This window comes from Molossus molossus, unplaced genomic scaffold, assembly GCF_014108415.1.
Source record: "Molossus molossus isolate mMolMol1 unplaced genomic scaffold, mMolMol1.p scaffold_m16_p_8, whole genome shotgun sequence".
NCBI classification, from domain to species: domain Eukaryota; kingdom Metazoa; phylum Chordata; class Mammalia; order Chiroptera; family Molossidae; genus Molossus; species Molossus molossus.
Window position 1 is genome coordinate 50,135,152 of NW_023425402.1, and position 15,925 is coordinate 50,151,076.

The following is a 15,925-nucleotide window of genomic DNA, read 5'->3' on the forward strand; positions in this document are numbered from 1 at the left end:
CAAAAGCAACCTCTGCTGTTCGCTCCCTTAGGGAGGTCCCGCGAGCCGGGCAATGGCGAAGCGGGAGGAGGGGTGGCCCCCGCCGGCATAATCGGCCGTGTCCCTGCGCGGTGGCCGGACCGGCGTGTCGGGCGCGTCCCCGGCGGGCGCGGGTCCCTCCCCAGCGTGTGTCCGGCGCGGTGGCCCGGGCCAGCGGTCTGCGCGGGTGCGGCGCGTCCCCAGCCCGGCGGCCCGTGTGCTCGGCGGCGCGGGCGCGCCCGGCGCTCCTGCAGAGGGAGCTGTGCGCCCGGCCCGGCGCACGCACGGCGCCGCCCGCGCCCTCTTGCCGCCGCCGCCGCTGGGCCCGCCCGCCGGGGAGGGGCTCCGGGCCACGGCGACAGCTGCTTCCTGCTTTCCGCACGTCTTCGCCGCCGCGCTGCCGGTCCAGTCGTGCCAGCCTCGGCCGAGAGCGCCTCGTGTGCCGCCGCCCGCCAGGCTCCTGCCCGCGCCCCAGCCTCGCCCCGCAGCCAGGCCAGCTCGCTCGCGTCCGCTCCCGGAGCCCGCGCCCCACGCTGCCCCTGCTCGCCCCGGCCATGCTGTCCTTCCAGTACCCCGACGTGTACCGCGACGAGACCGCGGTGAGTCCCAACCGCCCTCCCCACCCGCTGGCCGCCCAGCGCGCCGCGCCCGCCGCCGCCCGCACCCCCTCGCCCCCTGCGTCCCTCCCCTCCCCCTCGGCCTTTGTTTGGAGAAACGGGCCGGGGGCGCGGGGCTCCTCCCGAGCCGCGGAGTCTCCGGTGGTGGCCGCCCCCCGCCTGCTGGCGGCGGAGCCTGGGGTTGGCCGCTGCTTGGCGGCTTCCTCAAATCAATGGGGTCAAGGGCACACGCCCAGGTAGGACGAGTCTGGGGCTGCTTGTTGACTGGAGGAGGCTCTCGTGGAAATATGGTGGTAGGAGAAAGAGCGTCTGTATGTAGGTGATGTGGAATTCACGCACCAAGCAAACTTTCTTAAACTTCTACGTTTAGAATTCTTCGAGTTGAAGTTCATTCATTCGATTTTAAAACGTGTACTGAGCGCCTGCCCTGCCCCAGGCCGGGTGCTGGGCGTTGGGGTTGCAGACCAGACAGTAACTCTGAAGGCGAACAGTGCCCCGGTAGTGTGGCAGTGCTGATGCAAGTTTTCCTAAACCAGAAAAGGAGTTGAGAAGGGGTGTGAGGAGGCCTTAGAGGCGAGAGGGAATGGCCTTTTTCAGGATGAGTTTGAGTTTTGCTTTATGGAGGAGTTGGCCACCATTAACCTAAGCTGTGGATGAACTCAGGATAACTGTTGAGACCCAGTGGGTGGAATTGGTGGGCAAATAGCTTTTTATGTGCATGTAAAAATGAACTTGGCTTCTTAACCGGAGTGAATCCAAATGTTGTAGGCATGATTCTCTTTGGAATAGCCCTATTTCTCAGATTACTTAAAATAGAGTCAAAATAAAAATATTTTTGTATAATAGTTCTATTTTTTTTTCTCTCTGCTTATTTGGACCCGATTTATGCCAGATTGTACTTTAAATTTTAAAACACATCTTGCTTTAGGTTAAAGGGTACTGCGGCTTTAGAGTAAAGGACATACTGTTTTAAATTAAGACTTCCAACTGGCAGTCTTCATGGTTTCTTTGACCAGTGGCCATATGGTAACCATGTTTTCTCAGTCTGTTCAGCTGCTTGCTTATTAAATTTACTCTAACAGCCCAAGGAGTCCTATTCCTGTGGTTCAAAAGGTTATTTCCTTTGTGTTTGGGAATAAAGTGATCCTGCTGGGATGGAAAGAGGACAGACCAAGTCAGAAGACCCAAATACTAGTTCTGGTTTTGTCAGTCACTAGCAGGATGCCCTTTGGCAGGTCATTTACCTGTTACAGGTCTTCTTTTCTATATATGAAATATTAGCGCTGGCTTGGCAAACTAACCACAGGGCTTACTGCTTCTACAGTAAGAATATCATCTTTCATTCATTCACATGACAGTCTAGCCCTGCAGTGTGCCAGACTTGAGTAAAGCGAAGATGTGAATATCTCAGTTCAGGTCTTGAGGATCTTTGAGTTTTCAGGATTGATAAAAATATAAACAATTACCCATTATCTGCCATGGTAAGTGCCCTTTCAGATTTTTGTTTTGTTTGGGGAGTTACTTCTTGCTTTGTTTTTCCCTATTCGTGCTACCAGAGTCCTATAATTCACTTATTTATGTTTAATAGTTCTTGAAAGGGTTAAGTGAGGATTTTATGAAGACATCATACAGATTATGAATAATTAATTTCAAAGGGTGTATATGCAGTACCATGGATTTTAATACTCTCCAGTTCCTTCTCACCAGAGAACTCATGATAACACTAAGCCTCATGGCCAAGGGAGCGTAGCTGTGGTTCAGCCTGGACCTTGCCCTGTGGACGCTGATAGCCTGTAAGGGATTTCTTTTTTCCAAGACAAGAGTCCTGGTTACTAAACCCTAGGCTGGACTTGTGCATTTCCTCAAATTATAACCTTGATTTCTAGGATGGGGTTGTTTCTGTCCAGCAGATACGAGAGACTGCTGCAGCTCTGTCTCTTTCACTTGAACATCTTTCAGCCACATACTGGGCAGTCTCCTGCTGAACTGGGGTTGGAGCATGTAATCGCACTTCCTGGGTAATGCCATTGCCCAAACCCTGAGTGTCGCTGTCGATAAATTCAGGCTTGCTACAGGAGTTAGAAGAGTGTGTAGGGTGAGTGGGGAACACAGGAGGATGGGATTGATTTCCAACAGGAGCAGAAGACGTGTGAGTTGAGCCTGGAGATTTACCCGTTGGATAAGGTAGAAAGGCCATTCCTGGTGCTATGACTAAAATGAAGCCATAGTTGGGAAGGGCTGGATAGTCGTGAAATTGCATGTTTGTAGGATTGCAGGAAGGCCATTGTGAACAGAGCACCCATCGGGCGGATAAGCTTGGATGAGATTTGAAAAGGAAAAAAAAAGTAGGGCCAGGTTTCATGGGCTTTGCTTGCTGTTTGTGAGTCTGTACTTGATCCTGAAGGCAACAGGTGAGTTGTCAAGATGTGAGTAGTAGCAGTGGCTTATTAGGGCTCTCTTTTTAGAGCCTCTCGGGGAGGTGAGGAATGAGTTGCAAACTTCGATCAGATGAGAGGATTAGGTACTTCGTAATTTGAATTCAGGGGATGTGGCTTGCGACCACCCCATTTGTAGGATATGGTCTTGTAAAAGAAAAAGGGGGGGTGTACTTGGCTACTGGATTGTCTTTGGGACTGTCTTCGAGAGTTTCTCATCCTGGTTACTAATGTCTGCTCAATAACTGACCTCAGTCTGGTTTAGAGGGTAACGCTGGTTCTGAGAAGATGAGGCTGTTTCCTCAGTGGTAAACACCGTTCAGAAGGAGGCACGGTTTGGGACACATTGTGTTCTGAGTCAGGGTCCAGCTGTCCACCTGTCAGTTTGTACCCGCACTGGCTCTTTCGCAAGAGGTTAAGTGCGCAGGCTCTGGGGTTGGTTTGGAGAGCGTCACAGCTCTACCTTATGAACCTCTGTCAATTGCTTTAGTTCTCTGGAAGCTTCAGTTTCCTCGTCTGGGAAAATGAGGAAAAATTTGTCCTCACTGTTAGCTTACAGGGATCTCTGAGTGAACAACACGTGTGGCCTTTACTCTTACCTCTCTGAATTGCATTGCATAATCTGTAAAACAGGAATACCACTAGCTCCCTATAAGGTTTCTTTAAAACATTGGGCACAACAGTGTGGATATTCAGTAAAGGTTTATTGCTTTGGGTCTGGCACTTGGCAACACTTTCATTTTCGTCATAAAGCTATCGTGGTTTCCAGTTAATCTTTTCCACTTCCTTATGAAAAGTTAAGTCGCTGGATACGTCTGAGTTTTGAAGTGCCCGCACTGTCCCCTCCGAGAGGAGTATCTGGGGGAAAGCTGTTGGCAGATTGTTTTTAGTTCCAGCTCTGGTTCTGAACTCAGTCCCTGGGCATGTTGCCCAACCTTGTTCCTGCCATCACTACTAAACATGCTGACTTGGAAGAGCCTTTATGGGATTCTTTATCTGATTTCCTATGGTTAGGGAAAAGAAGGCTGTTATTTTAAGCATAATGTATAACCACTTGAAGGTGTGTAAAATGTAAAAGACTAGGATGAGAAGAAAAGATAAAAAGCATGCATTCAAGTGTGAGAGCTAAAATTTAGAAGCTTTAGGAAAGGATTGAAAATTGGTGGATCCCTCCCTCCCCCTCCCGCCCCGGAAATTGATAATTTTATGAAGACTCATCAGAAAAGGTTTTATCGGGTTTTATGTCCCTTGCATTTGTCAGTTGTTTGGTGAGAGCAGTTCCGGAGTGCTCCATGTTAACTGGCCATCCCTCCAGGTGTGCATTCCCCCAGATCCCCACCCCCTTCCGGGAACAGGACAGATGCAGATGGTGATAGCTTGGGGTTTTAGGCTCAGGGAGATTCTTCTCGGTTGGGCCACACTGGACCTTCAGCCAGAAGTAGAAACAGCAGGTTTTTCTTTAGGGAAGTGTTTGCTCTCCTTAGGGAATAGCCCCTGCCTTCTGGTATGATAGCAGGGAACAGGAGACAGATTAAAAATTCATCTGAAATAAAGAAGAAGAAAAAAAGCCCAGTCAGTGTGGCTCAGTGGTTGAGTGTCAACTCATGCACCAAGAGGTCACCGGTTCGATTCCCGGTCAGGGCACATGCCCAGGTTGTGGGCCAAATCCCCGGGGGGTGGGGGGGCACGCAGGAGGTGGCCAGTCAGTGTTCTCTCTCATCAGTGTTTCTCTCTCTCCCTCTCCTTCCCTGTCTCTAAAATCAATAAAGAAAAAAAAATTCATCTGAGATATGACATAGTGGTAGTCTTCTTGACAATCTCACATGAGAAACCTTAACCGGAATGTTGGATTTGTTCAGAGATTTGATTGGAAAGACATTGTCAATGTGGTTTCAATTATCTAGATCAATCATGATGGTATGAGATGGAGAGGTGTTGGAACAATTTTTACCTTTGCAAATTTTTTTTTAGGCATTATCAGCCGAGAAGGGGTGACTCCAGGTTGCTGTGCAAGACTCGGTCAGTCTCTGAAGCCAGGCCCAGGAATTTGGGCATTTCAGAATCTCCCAGATAGTTCTGATGATCAGGTCCCCATGGAAGCTCCCCTCAGGCAGGCCCTGCTTACACTAAGCAATTTTATTTCTATCGGGGTAGTTGTGCTTCCTTTTCTAAACAGTGAAAGAAAGCATTCCATAACAATACAGAAAAAGGAAGAAAGGCATCAGTTTAGATGTACTCTTTCATCGTATTTAAGTCAGCGTTTTCAATTAGAGTCAGCTGATGTCAATTACAGTCATTATACCTACACGTGAGTGACTTTCTTTTTGGCAGTTTGGACTGAAAGGCAAAACTGATCATATTACATGTTGTAGGAGATTTTCTAATCATTAGCAAGCTTAGTGAGAGCAGGAAAATAAGCACGTGGACGTGCCCTTTCATCCGCAGCATTGTGCGATTCTGTGCGGCGCCCCGACAACGCTGTTTTTGATTTTCTTTAGCACAGCAGCGGGCCCTTGCTTTGTGTTGTACAGACAGAGCTTTTTCCTATTGTGACTTTGCCTCTTTCTTCCCTCTCTGGCTACAACATTCTTTTCAGGAAGGGTGGCTTGATACCTTTGAGAACCTGCCAACTCTGGTTCATGTGGTAATTTGGGCAGACACAGTTGCCAGTGAGCCAATTGGGATATTTTTGTCTGTCCTTTTCCTGTTTCTCCATCACATTCAGAAAATACTAATTTAATTGGGGTTAGACATTCATTATCTAATAACATTTTTTTTGTTTTGTTTTTCGCAGGTACAGGATTATCATGGGCATAAAATTCCTGACCCTTACTCTTGGCTCGAAGACCCAGACAGTGAGCAGACGAAGGTAATTGGGACTTGTAGTTAAAGAGGCGGCACCTCGGTGGCTAGCACCAAACCGTAGCCATCAGTAACCATGGCTGTTTCTTCCTGGTATCTTCCTGTGTTTCCTGCTGTGGTTAGTGCTACCACTTTGTGTCAAATGATTCATGGGAAAGGTGAAGGCATTTTTACCCCCAGAGAAGATCAAGTAACTGTTTTGAATAATGTTTATGGTTTGTAGTGACACTGGTGAACTAACTATTTGAAATGAAATATTAGAAAGAAAACTGATTTTTACAAAAAAAAAAGAGAGAGAGAGAGAAAGAAAAAAGAAAACCTAGAGGAAAATAATGGAAAGGGAAAAAAATTGCCTGACGCATTTTTTCCCAAAGAAAAGAAAATCTTATACATAGAACAAATGTCAGGTCTTGAAAACTAAATCTTAGATTACTTACTGATTTTAATGCAACAACAACAACAAAATGAATGAAATGATAAGCACACTATGTTTTCACAAAAGTATGTTTTTACATTTTATAAAAGTGAGGGGGTAAAGGGAAGAAGTTTCTGCTCTGTCTAAAAACATAAAGCTTTTCTATTCTTTTGGAGAAACATACAGTATTTTGAGTTGAAATCTCATTTCATTAGTAAAGCTACCTCCAAGTGCTGTATCTCACAGGTACTTTTTCTTCTTTGGAGTGCCCAGGACTTGTCACTTAGGACTCATCATTTACATATACTGGGTGTGGTAAATTAAGTGCCTGGGTGAGGGAATAGTGTTTCTCAAACCACTTCAAGTTCTTTGACTCTTATTTACAACCATATTTACATTTTACTTAGTAATATAAGAATATGTTTATAGTTTCTAATATTCTCACTATTCCAGAAGTTTATGTGCACTTCTCTAGAATCTCCGAGTACATTGGCCATTTTACTTTTTTCTTTTTCTTTTTTTGCACGCTGGGTGGTTTTGCAGGCCAGCCTCCAAAAAGCCTGTCTTAGCACCTCGGGTACTTGTGGTCCCTTGACGCCGTATGTAGCAGTGTTCTCTGGAGAACTGAGCTCAGATTTCCAAGGCAAGTCAGATTTGCCAGGAAGGTATTCATTCCTGACGTGGACCCCTGGCAGTGGGATTCCCCCCTTGCTCATCACACCTTCCGTAGCTCCGGGCCAGTGGGGTTACAGATCCCAGTGTACCCTTGGGAAAGAGCTCGACTTGGAGAGGAGTGGGGCGAGCTGGGCAGGTAATCTGTGGAAGAGGAAAAAGCAGAGGCTGGAAGAGTTGCTCCTACTTGAGTAAATCCCACACCATCTCTTCTTCCTTCATTCCCACGTGCTGTCTCACCTGCTTTCTTTTTTACCACTCTCACATATTCTTTCTAGCGTTTTCTCTTCTCCTGGTGTAAATGGTGGCAGGGGACCACAAGATGCAGGAGGAGCTCAGACGTGGCTGCTAAGACAGACGCCTACAACGTCTTCCCTTTGTCCTTGAAGTAAGCACAGCACCGTGTTGAGACTTTGCAATGGTTTTTACTTTTGTGTATAATCCTCCTCCTCTCCCTTTCCTGGGTGAGAATGATCGGTATTTGGGTTTTCATTTTTCTTACATGAAGCGTTGGGTTATAGAGGTGGGTGGGTAGAGAGTGCCGAATGAGAAACAGGTGGGTATCTTAAGGGGCAGGCAAAGGCTCTACTCCTGCAGGGAAGGCTAGGAGGAGCAGGGAGCAGGTGTGGAACTGCCTCCTCCCCTGGAACCGGCCACGGACTACCTGATCGTCCCCCAGTGGCTGAGTTGAGACAGGGATTGAGCTTGGAAATAGAGAATCACAGGCAGCTGCATAACCTGTGATGGATGCAAAGCACCAGCAAAGGGATTGAAACTCCTGTGCATCTCTTGGAAAACTGTCCCCAAGGACAGTCCCTATGATGATTATTTTGAGGTATCAGGTACAACCTGGATTTCTTCTGTCTTTGATGGTGACTGAGTGATTCACCAATGTCAGAATGGCCTATTTTGGTTTATGTGTTAATGAACGCACACTTTGCTATTCCTTAATTAATAACAGCTGGTCCTGTGGTTAACAAGCCACTTATTAGTAGATGAGACTTTGGTGATTGTGATTTTACAGTCAACATTTGACAGAACTAATGAGTATACACTGTTATTTTCATGGTACACATTAATCGGATGTTTACTATGTGCCAGGCACTTCCCTGGTAGCTTTGGTGGTTTTCAATTTTAGGTTTTAAAAATAACAAAATAAAAAAAAAGATTCTGGGCGTGATAATTTTTTGGCTACAAGCTGTAGAAGTATGTTTTTGTCTGTGCTTGCTGTGGGACTGTGTAGAACCTCCTGCGTGGACCATGGGCTCACCCCCCACACCCTGTGCAGACAGCTACCTCAGGTGTCAGAGCCTGTGCAAGCTTATCTTCCCTCAGCATCCTCCACACACACCTTCCTCACTCTTCTCTCAGCAGGTTTGTTGTTGGCAAAGGCTACTATGTCATCTGGGATCTGATGAGTTGAATTTGGGTCTCAGATTGAATAGGTCGGGGATATTTTTCTAATGAGCAGCAGCGCAGCACAAACATTTTCTGCTCCTAGTTTTTCAGGTGTACGCAAAGGTACATTAGCATACCTTAGTGTAAAGAGGGGAATCTTCACATTGCTTCCAAAACAGCTTGGTGCATTTTCAATAAAACCCACTTAGGAAGTGAGGAACACTGGTAGCTCTTTCCACAAAGATCTGAAATGCTATCAGTAGTTCTTAGATTTAATCTCATATTTAATACAAGTAATCCAATTCTGACAGTGCCTGGCATTTAAGACTTTATTCTTTACAAAAGGATAAATAGCAGACTAGTAACTTAGACACTTCTGAAAAACAAAGGTGGGGGAGTTGAATCTAGATGAATCCTTTCAAGCTGTCAAAGCTCATGTAAGCACATTTTATAGCAAATGTTCCAGATTGTAGAAGATCCTATACAACTTAATTGATTCTTTGATGTAAATTCAACCTTGATATGAAAATTTATCAGAGATGCTTTGTAAAGAGGAAAGAGTAGACCCACACTGCTCAGTAGATATATAATGCAAGCCACTTACATAATTAAAATTTTTCTTGTAGCCACATTTGAAAAAATAAAACAAGTAGAAATAATTGTAATAATGTATATTATTTTGTATAGTACAGTTGACCCTTGAACATTGCAAGAGCTACTGGCACCAACCCCTGAGCAGTTCAAAATCCATTAATAACTTTTGATCCCAGGAGATTGGATCTAGTATGACAGTGCCCCACCCCCCCAACCTGCAGATTTCAAACTGTAGATTTGATAATACTGTTTTCAGTCTGTGGTGGTTTGAATCCAGGAATGCAAAACCCTGGGATACAGAGGGCTAGGCTGACTGTATATTTATTGGAAAAAATTCACGTATACGTGGACCCACATAGTTCAAACTCGTGTTGTTGAAGGGTCAACTATATACTCAAAATGTTAACACCTCAACATGTAATTAATAAAAGTATTATGATATTTTACACTCCTTTTTTCAAACTAAGTTTTTGAAACCTGCCGTGTGTTTTGCACGTACAGCACATACCAATCAGACCAGCCACAGGTGCTTGGTAGGTGAGCGGTTACTGCATTGGACAGTGAAGATATGGGCCAGCCTTGTGAATATACATGTGAAGAATATAAATAAATGTTAGCAGATAAAAAAAAAAAAGAAAAAAGTTTATCATAGGGATTGAAGAATAGTTTAGTATTACTAGATTAAAGCTGTATAATTATTCTAATAAATATTAAAAAGAACTTAAAGAAAACCTAAAACTATAAGTTAGAATAGTAGTGCTTTGACAAGATGACATCTCAGTCAAGACAACAACTCAGACAGTAGATGTGAATGTCTGTCACTACTGGTTTTATATGTTTGCAAAGCTTTGACCCATGCAATAATAAATTAACCAAAATTTGACAGGAGAAAATAAGGTACAATCATATAATCTGCAATTAATGATAATATCTAGAAAACCTAAGGGCAGTAACTGGAAACAGTGGAACTAATGAGTTCAATAGAGTGAATGTGTACAAAGTCAATACAACATCAGTAGCACTCATATACACCATCAATAATGAAAAATTAAATCTGTCTGATAGCAAGAGCAAAAATCAAATACTTGAGAATGAAGAAGAGATTTCAAGTCTACCAGGAGAGTGATGTTACGTCAGATATATTGAAGTCTAGAAAAGAGCCAGTTTGGGGCATTGTTTATAGTATAGTGTTTGAGCAGAATATGTGAATCTGCTTGATGAAATAGTATATGCATCTATTAAAATGTTAGGCTCTGCAGATTGCTCACTAAGGTGAAAAAGTGCTTTTGGTAAAATATGAAGTGGGAGAAGGATACAAGATCGCAGTGCTTCAAATGATGAGAACTTTAGAAACTATCCTTGTGAAGACGATTCTCGGAGAAACTATGTGGAAGTGCAAACTGAAAAACAACAATAGAAAGATAAAGGGAGAGCTCTGGGTCGAAGCACTTCAGATGTTTACTAAGTGTTACACACTCTTGAAGTGTCTGAACTGTAGAGAAACTTCACTGGTGCAGCGTGGAAGTTGCACCATGAGACGCCAGAGAGGGAGTCTGCAGTCAGTGAAATGATTCGAAGATGATAGGCAGGACTCAGCGGGCAGGCAGTTAACCCATACTTCCCATTCAACAGCTATTTCCAGCTTGTCCTCTGCAGATTGTAGGAGGAAGTTTGTAGGGCCCTGTTGTACCCCAATATTTTGACACTGAGGTAATTTGAACCTCCATTCTACTAATAACAAGACTGTCCCCATCTCCCATCCATGAAATTAGCAGGCACATGGTTGACTTCCTAATCTCCAACTTCCTACATTTCCTCCAGTTTCCCATGGCAAACAGATAAGTGAACCCAGCCCCCACACTCTGCCTTAGCTGTTTGCAGTCTGTCCCCTCAGTCAGTCTCCAGGCCACTCAGGTGTACCCTGTCCAGATCTTATTTTAGATCTACCTGGCGCCATCTCCCTCTTCCTCTGCCTATCCACAGCCACTCTGTGTGCCCCTCGACTTGCTGGAACCCTTCTTCCTCTGTCATTGCTCCCAGTAACATCTTTCATCCACGTAAACTGTTCTCTTCGTGATCAGCAGTGGCCCAGTGGCCACATCCAGAGACTTTAAAATCACCCTACGTTCTTCCCTGCGCAGATGGACCCCAGGTCCCGGGGAATCGTGGAGACTTGTCTACACCTGCAAGAGGACCTCTGCCGACTCTCAGGCCCCTGGAGTGGCTTGCTTTGCTTGTCGGCGGAGGTGGCAGTCGGGCAGGTGGCTTGAGGGTGCTGGCCGAGGGTGTGTGTGCGCGGCCTCTCCGCCATTGTAGCAGTCGGTCCACACTGCGCCATCTGCCGTCCTTCCCGCCGCTGATGAGTTCTCTGCATCACCGGGCTTGGTTTTGCAGCCCCAAGGTCCAGCTGGAAGCAACCTGCTGCTACCTCTTGAGTCTCCCTATCTTACCATCTTTCGTGGTTTCAGTTTCATAGTTGAATATTCCAGAATTTATTACCGAAGCAGAGATACCCGGAGAAAGGAAGAATGTATACTTTTCAGAGGCTCGCTGCCTTAATTCTAACTGATTATCGAGTCTGGCTTTCACAGGAGCTGTTCTGGGGCTTTGGTACAGGAGGGAAACAAATGTAAAATGTTCGCATCTGTGGAATGACTCATTTTGAAATTTTTTTCCGGCCTGAGAACTGCCCTGGGAAAAGTGAGAGTATCGGCAGCTCCATTCCCTTTGTGAGTCATGAGAGAAGAACTCTAGTAGGAATCAACTCAAAACAAAAACATTTGTTTTTGTTTATATTCGTTCTTTCTAAAAGAATAAAATTACCATTTGTTCCAGAGAGGAGCAAAGGAATACACAACATAGGTCTTCTTTCTAGAACATTATTTGCTCTCCCTTCCCAGATTCCACTGTGGCTGAATAGGTAGGGGGGCCAGTACCCCTGCGGATAGCTGGCCAGGGAAAGGCGAGAGGAGAAATCTTTGTCTTGAAGGGTAAGAAACCGGGAAGTGTTACCTTTCCTCTTCCCTTGTCCCTGCACTGTTTCCTTCCTTGGTGGGAAAGATTTGTTTCTTTGTTTATTTATTTATATCCTCACCCAAGGACATTTTTGCATTTATCTTCAGATAGAGTGGGTGGGGGGAGAAGAGAGAGAGAGAAACATCGATGTGAGAGAGACACATCCACTGGCTGCCACCCACACCACCCCATTGGGGCCGGGGACGAACCGCAACCGAGTTACTTGGGAACCGAATCCAGAACTCTCTGGTCCGAGGGCCGACGCTCTAACCGCTGAGCCAAACCGGCCACGGCTCAGCAGGAAAGATTTAAATCTTAAAGGACTTCTGGTCATCTCTAGAATCTTTAGGTAGCCTAGGATTTCTGTGTAGGTTTTTTACTGTCATGGAGGTCAGTGTTTAGGGAGGTCAGCACTTGCCTTCATATACCTTCTTGCCTTTTATGAAATCTGTTTTTTGGTTTGTTTCTTTGTTTTCATTCTTTAAGGTCAATTCAAAAAGTGTGTAGCGTAAGGAGTTTCTGCCCTGTTCTGGCACCAGGTGGCCTAGATCTCCTGTGCAGTGCATCCCTTAGCGTGGAACAGAGCCAGCATGAGCAGGAACGAGGGGGAGCAGGGATCCGTTTGTCCAGTTGCATGTCCCATGAGGCCACTGCGCTGTCAGGCTGCAGAGCCAACAGGAGAAAGCTTGCTCCGAGGGCTTTAGGACCGTGGAATTCTAGCTCAGTGTCTCCAAGCCAGAGACAGCCGGCAAAGCCTGCTGTGGGGCTGAGGAACACGTTCACTCAAAGTAGGAAGGACTGGCTTGGTGTATGGTGTTCTCTGAAGACTTAAGGACAAACTGAATATCCATTGTGTGAATGGTTCCTTCACCCTGGGAACTTTGCAGGCATTTGTGATGTCTTCTGTTAGGAGGCAGGGTGAAGAAAGAGTATTTGCCAGATAGGACTAGAAGTCAGAACATACAGTCGTCGTCCTCGGGACTTCATGCTCTTGTTCTGTGGGCATAGTAAGCAACCTTACCTGGATGCTTTTCTTAACATCTGTACAAGGAATATAATCATACTTCACTTGCTCCAAGATTTTAATGACACCCAGCTGAGCACATGCGTGTAAAAATTCCTTTTCTATACCCAGTGATGGTTTGTGTAAACAAGTAGTACAGCTTGGGGACTCCTGCTTAAATGTCCTGGGATGTAGACCTTCAGACTCTACATCAGAATGTTGAACTTAAAAGACTCTGAATTTTCATCCATGAAATTAAGCAGGATTTTCCTTTTGAATTCTGGGTGGTGGGGTTTTTTTTAAGACAACATTCTGAGCATTGATTTTTTTTTTAAAAATGGAACTGTGACTTCTGAGCATCGTTTCGTTGTTCCCAGGCACGGCAACTAAACTAGGCCAAGAGGACCTGAAAGCTGTGTGTAGTGCTGCTTTTAATTGCTGCCTTCTGATCCCCACTGGCGAAGCTGTGAGACGCCCATTAATGTTTCATGTAAGGGCCTGGATTAAGAATTACGACTGCGTCATCCTTTCTCTAGTGGCCACAGGAGATGCTTTAGATTAATGTATTACCACATACTATCTCAATCTCCAAGACTTCTGAGGTCTTAAATGTCTCACCAGCTCCAATGAAAATATTTAGCGTTATTACAGTTTGTAAACAGACTTCTCGTAAATCTGTAGTTGAAATACGTATCTAGGGAACAGTTTTCTTTTGATCTGTGGATGGGGTAGTTGTCAAAAGTGTGAAGGTGTGACTGATACTGGGCCAACTTTTTCTAAGCACTGCTTGCTTCTTTCTTTTCCTATCTCCTTTTCTTGCCTTCTGCAGCAAGACTTTTGATGCAAGTAGAAGAGACTGGCCACATTAGGCGCATAGGGAATTTACGGCAAGCCTTCGAGGTCAGCTCCTGTGACGGACTGCAGGGGCCGAGCCTGGAGAGGCAGGAACCAGGTAGTTCTAGGTCTCCAGGGCAGGAATTTCCACTTTCCACCAGCATGAGTGATCTCGTTATTCAGCTTTCTGTCACTTGTTCAAGTGACTGTGTCCCGGGAGAGGGAGTGTTGATTGGCCCAGCTCCAGATGGCTGCTCACTCCTTGGCTGTGCTGCCAGCAAGAAGAAAAGCTTTGGTAGAAGCACCAGGGACCCTCCTTGTGTTCTGTCCAGTAGGACAACTACTGGGGTTACCGTCCACTAAGAAGTATGGACACTGGGGAAGGAGAATGGATGCTGGCCACCCCACATGCCTCAGGCACGCTGGTTTTATTCTCCCTTCCTTTTCCATATGTGCTTCTTCCTTCCCTTTCGTCCCCTGTCCTGAGTTTATCTGTGTGCCCACTGTACTGAGAATTAGGTTAAATTAGGTTAAATAGGAGGGGGGCAGGAAGGAGGGGATACACTGTCATGAACAAGACAGGGCGGCCCATGCCAACATGGAATGACATTCTAGCTTAGGAGGACCAGAGACTGGAGATGGGCGAGCCACTTAACCTTCAGGCTGCGAGCGGTCGGTGCTGAAAGGAGGCAGAACCGCATCTTGACTAGAAACTAGGTATCTGGCCTTGTATGTTCATCATTTTAGAAAAGCAGACCCTAAGCCATTGATTTAATGCTGAAGTGCTGGTGTACATTTAACACTGATATTTTTCCTGTAGGCAGTTGCTCACCTTTGGTTTCAATAACCTACAGTTTGGGAAGCACTAACAATTAAAGCACTAAGATAACTCTGACTTCTCCCAGGCTTTTTCCTTTTATGTTTTCCCTCCATACTTAGGCATCTACAATGCATTCTCTCTCTCTCTCTCTCACACACCACACACACACACACACACACACACACACACACACACACACCCATGTCCAGAGGAGTAAGCACTCAGTCCTAAAAGTCACCTGCCACCTGTTAAACATTCCCAAGCTCTACTTCTGGAGCATCTGATTTCAGTAGGAATCTCTGGCTCCCAGGCACCTCACCAGGTAATTCTTAAGATCCAGAAAGCTTGGGAAAACTGCCCTAGAGAATGCTTAGACATGATTAGGGAAAGGTAATAACACCTTTGATTATTATGAGGCCCACTTTCAAGGAGCTGAAGTTTTAGTAGACGCCTCACTGTTGTTTACAGCATCTTTGTAAATCTGGGGGACGGTGTTTGTGGTTTTAACTTTTCTCGGGGAAAACCAAAGCTTATCTCATAATAGAGACGTCTGGGACTCTTGTAGATAATAGCGTATGATGCTCTGTTTGAATCAGATCTCTATTAACTCATACACAAGATTCTTTGGGGTGCCAGTTCTGACTCCGTAAAATCTTGCACCCTTCTCTTTGTTTTTGTCTCCACTGACATTGTCCCTGTTCGGGCATGCATTGCCACTGAGCCAGATGTTCAGTAGCTTCCTAAATTATCTCTCTGCTTTCAGAATTTCCTTTCTACCCATTCACCCTAACAACTAATGAGAACCCAAAGAGATTGTGGAATCTGTTTATTCGTGGGAAGGCAGTAGTGTATAGCATTAAATGAGCAGTTTTAGGGGTAGAAAGACAGGTTTGAATCTTAGCTCTACAATTTTACTAGATGAGTGACATTGGTCATGTTGTTTAACCTCTCTAGGTTTCAGTTTTCTGTTTTATAATTTGGAGAAAACTGTGTATGGTTGTGGTCCAAATTAAGTGATAGTGTTTTTGAACGATGCAGCACAGTGGTGGACACAAGTAAGTGCTTACTGAACGCTTGCCATTGCATTTATTGTTGAACAGTTCAAATAACATGATAATTTTCTGCTTAATAATTGAAAGACCTCATCTGTAGAGCTGTCTGGGAAGAAATCTTTGCAATTTTGGGTTCTTTTCCTCCACTTTCTCTCATGGTTATTGCTCTGTTCAGATCTTCTTTCATTTT

At 45.2% G+C, this 15,925-nt stretch overlaps 1 protein-coding gene across 2 annotated transcripts in view; it reads left to right on the forward strand.

The window, feature by feature from the left end:
* The first annotated feature begins 381 nt into the window (after positions 1–381).
* Positions 382–15,925, forward strand: part of LOC118621718 (prolyl endopeptidase) — a 107,427-nt gene continuing 91,883 nt past the window's right edge. The window contains exons 1-2 of one of the 2 annotated variants that reach the window (XM_036249077.1): positions 382–617; positions 5,865–5,939. In XM_036249077.1, coding sequence (XP_036104970.1) covers positions 573–617; positions 5,865–5,939 — 120 coding nt within the window. In that variant the 5' untranslated portion in view covers positions 382–572. Of the gene's footprint in view, positions 618–5,864; positions 5,940–7,346; positions 7,408–15,925 lie in introns of those variants that run through there. The other variant, XM_036249078.1, reaches the window with a different exon arrangement.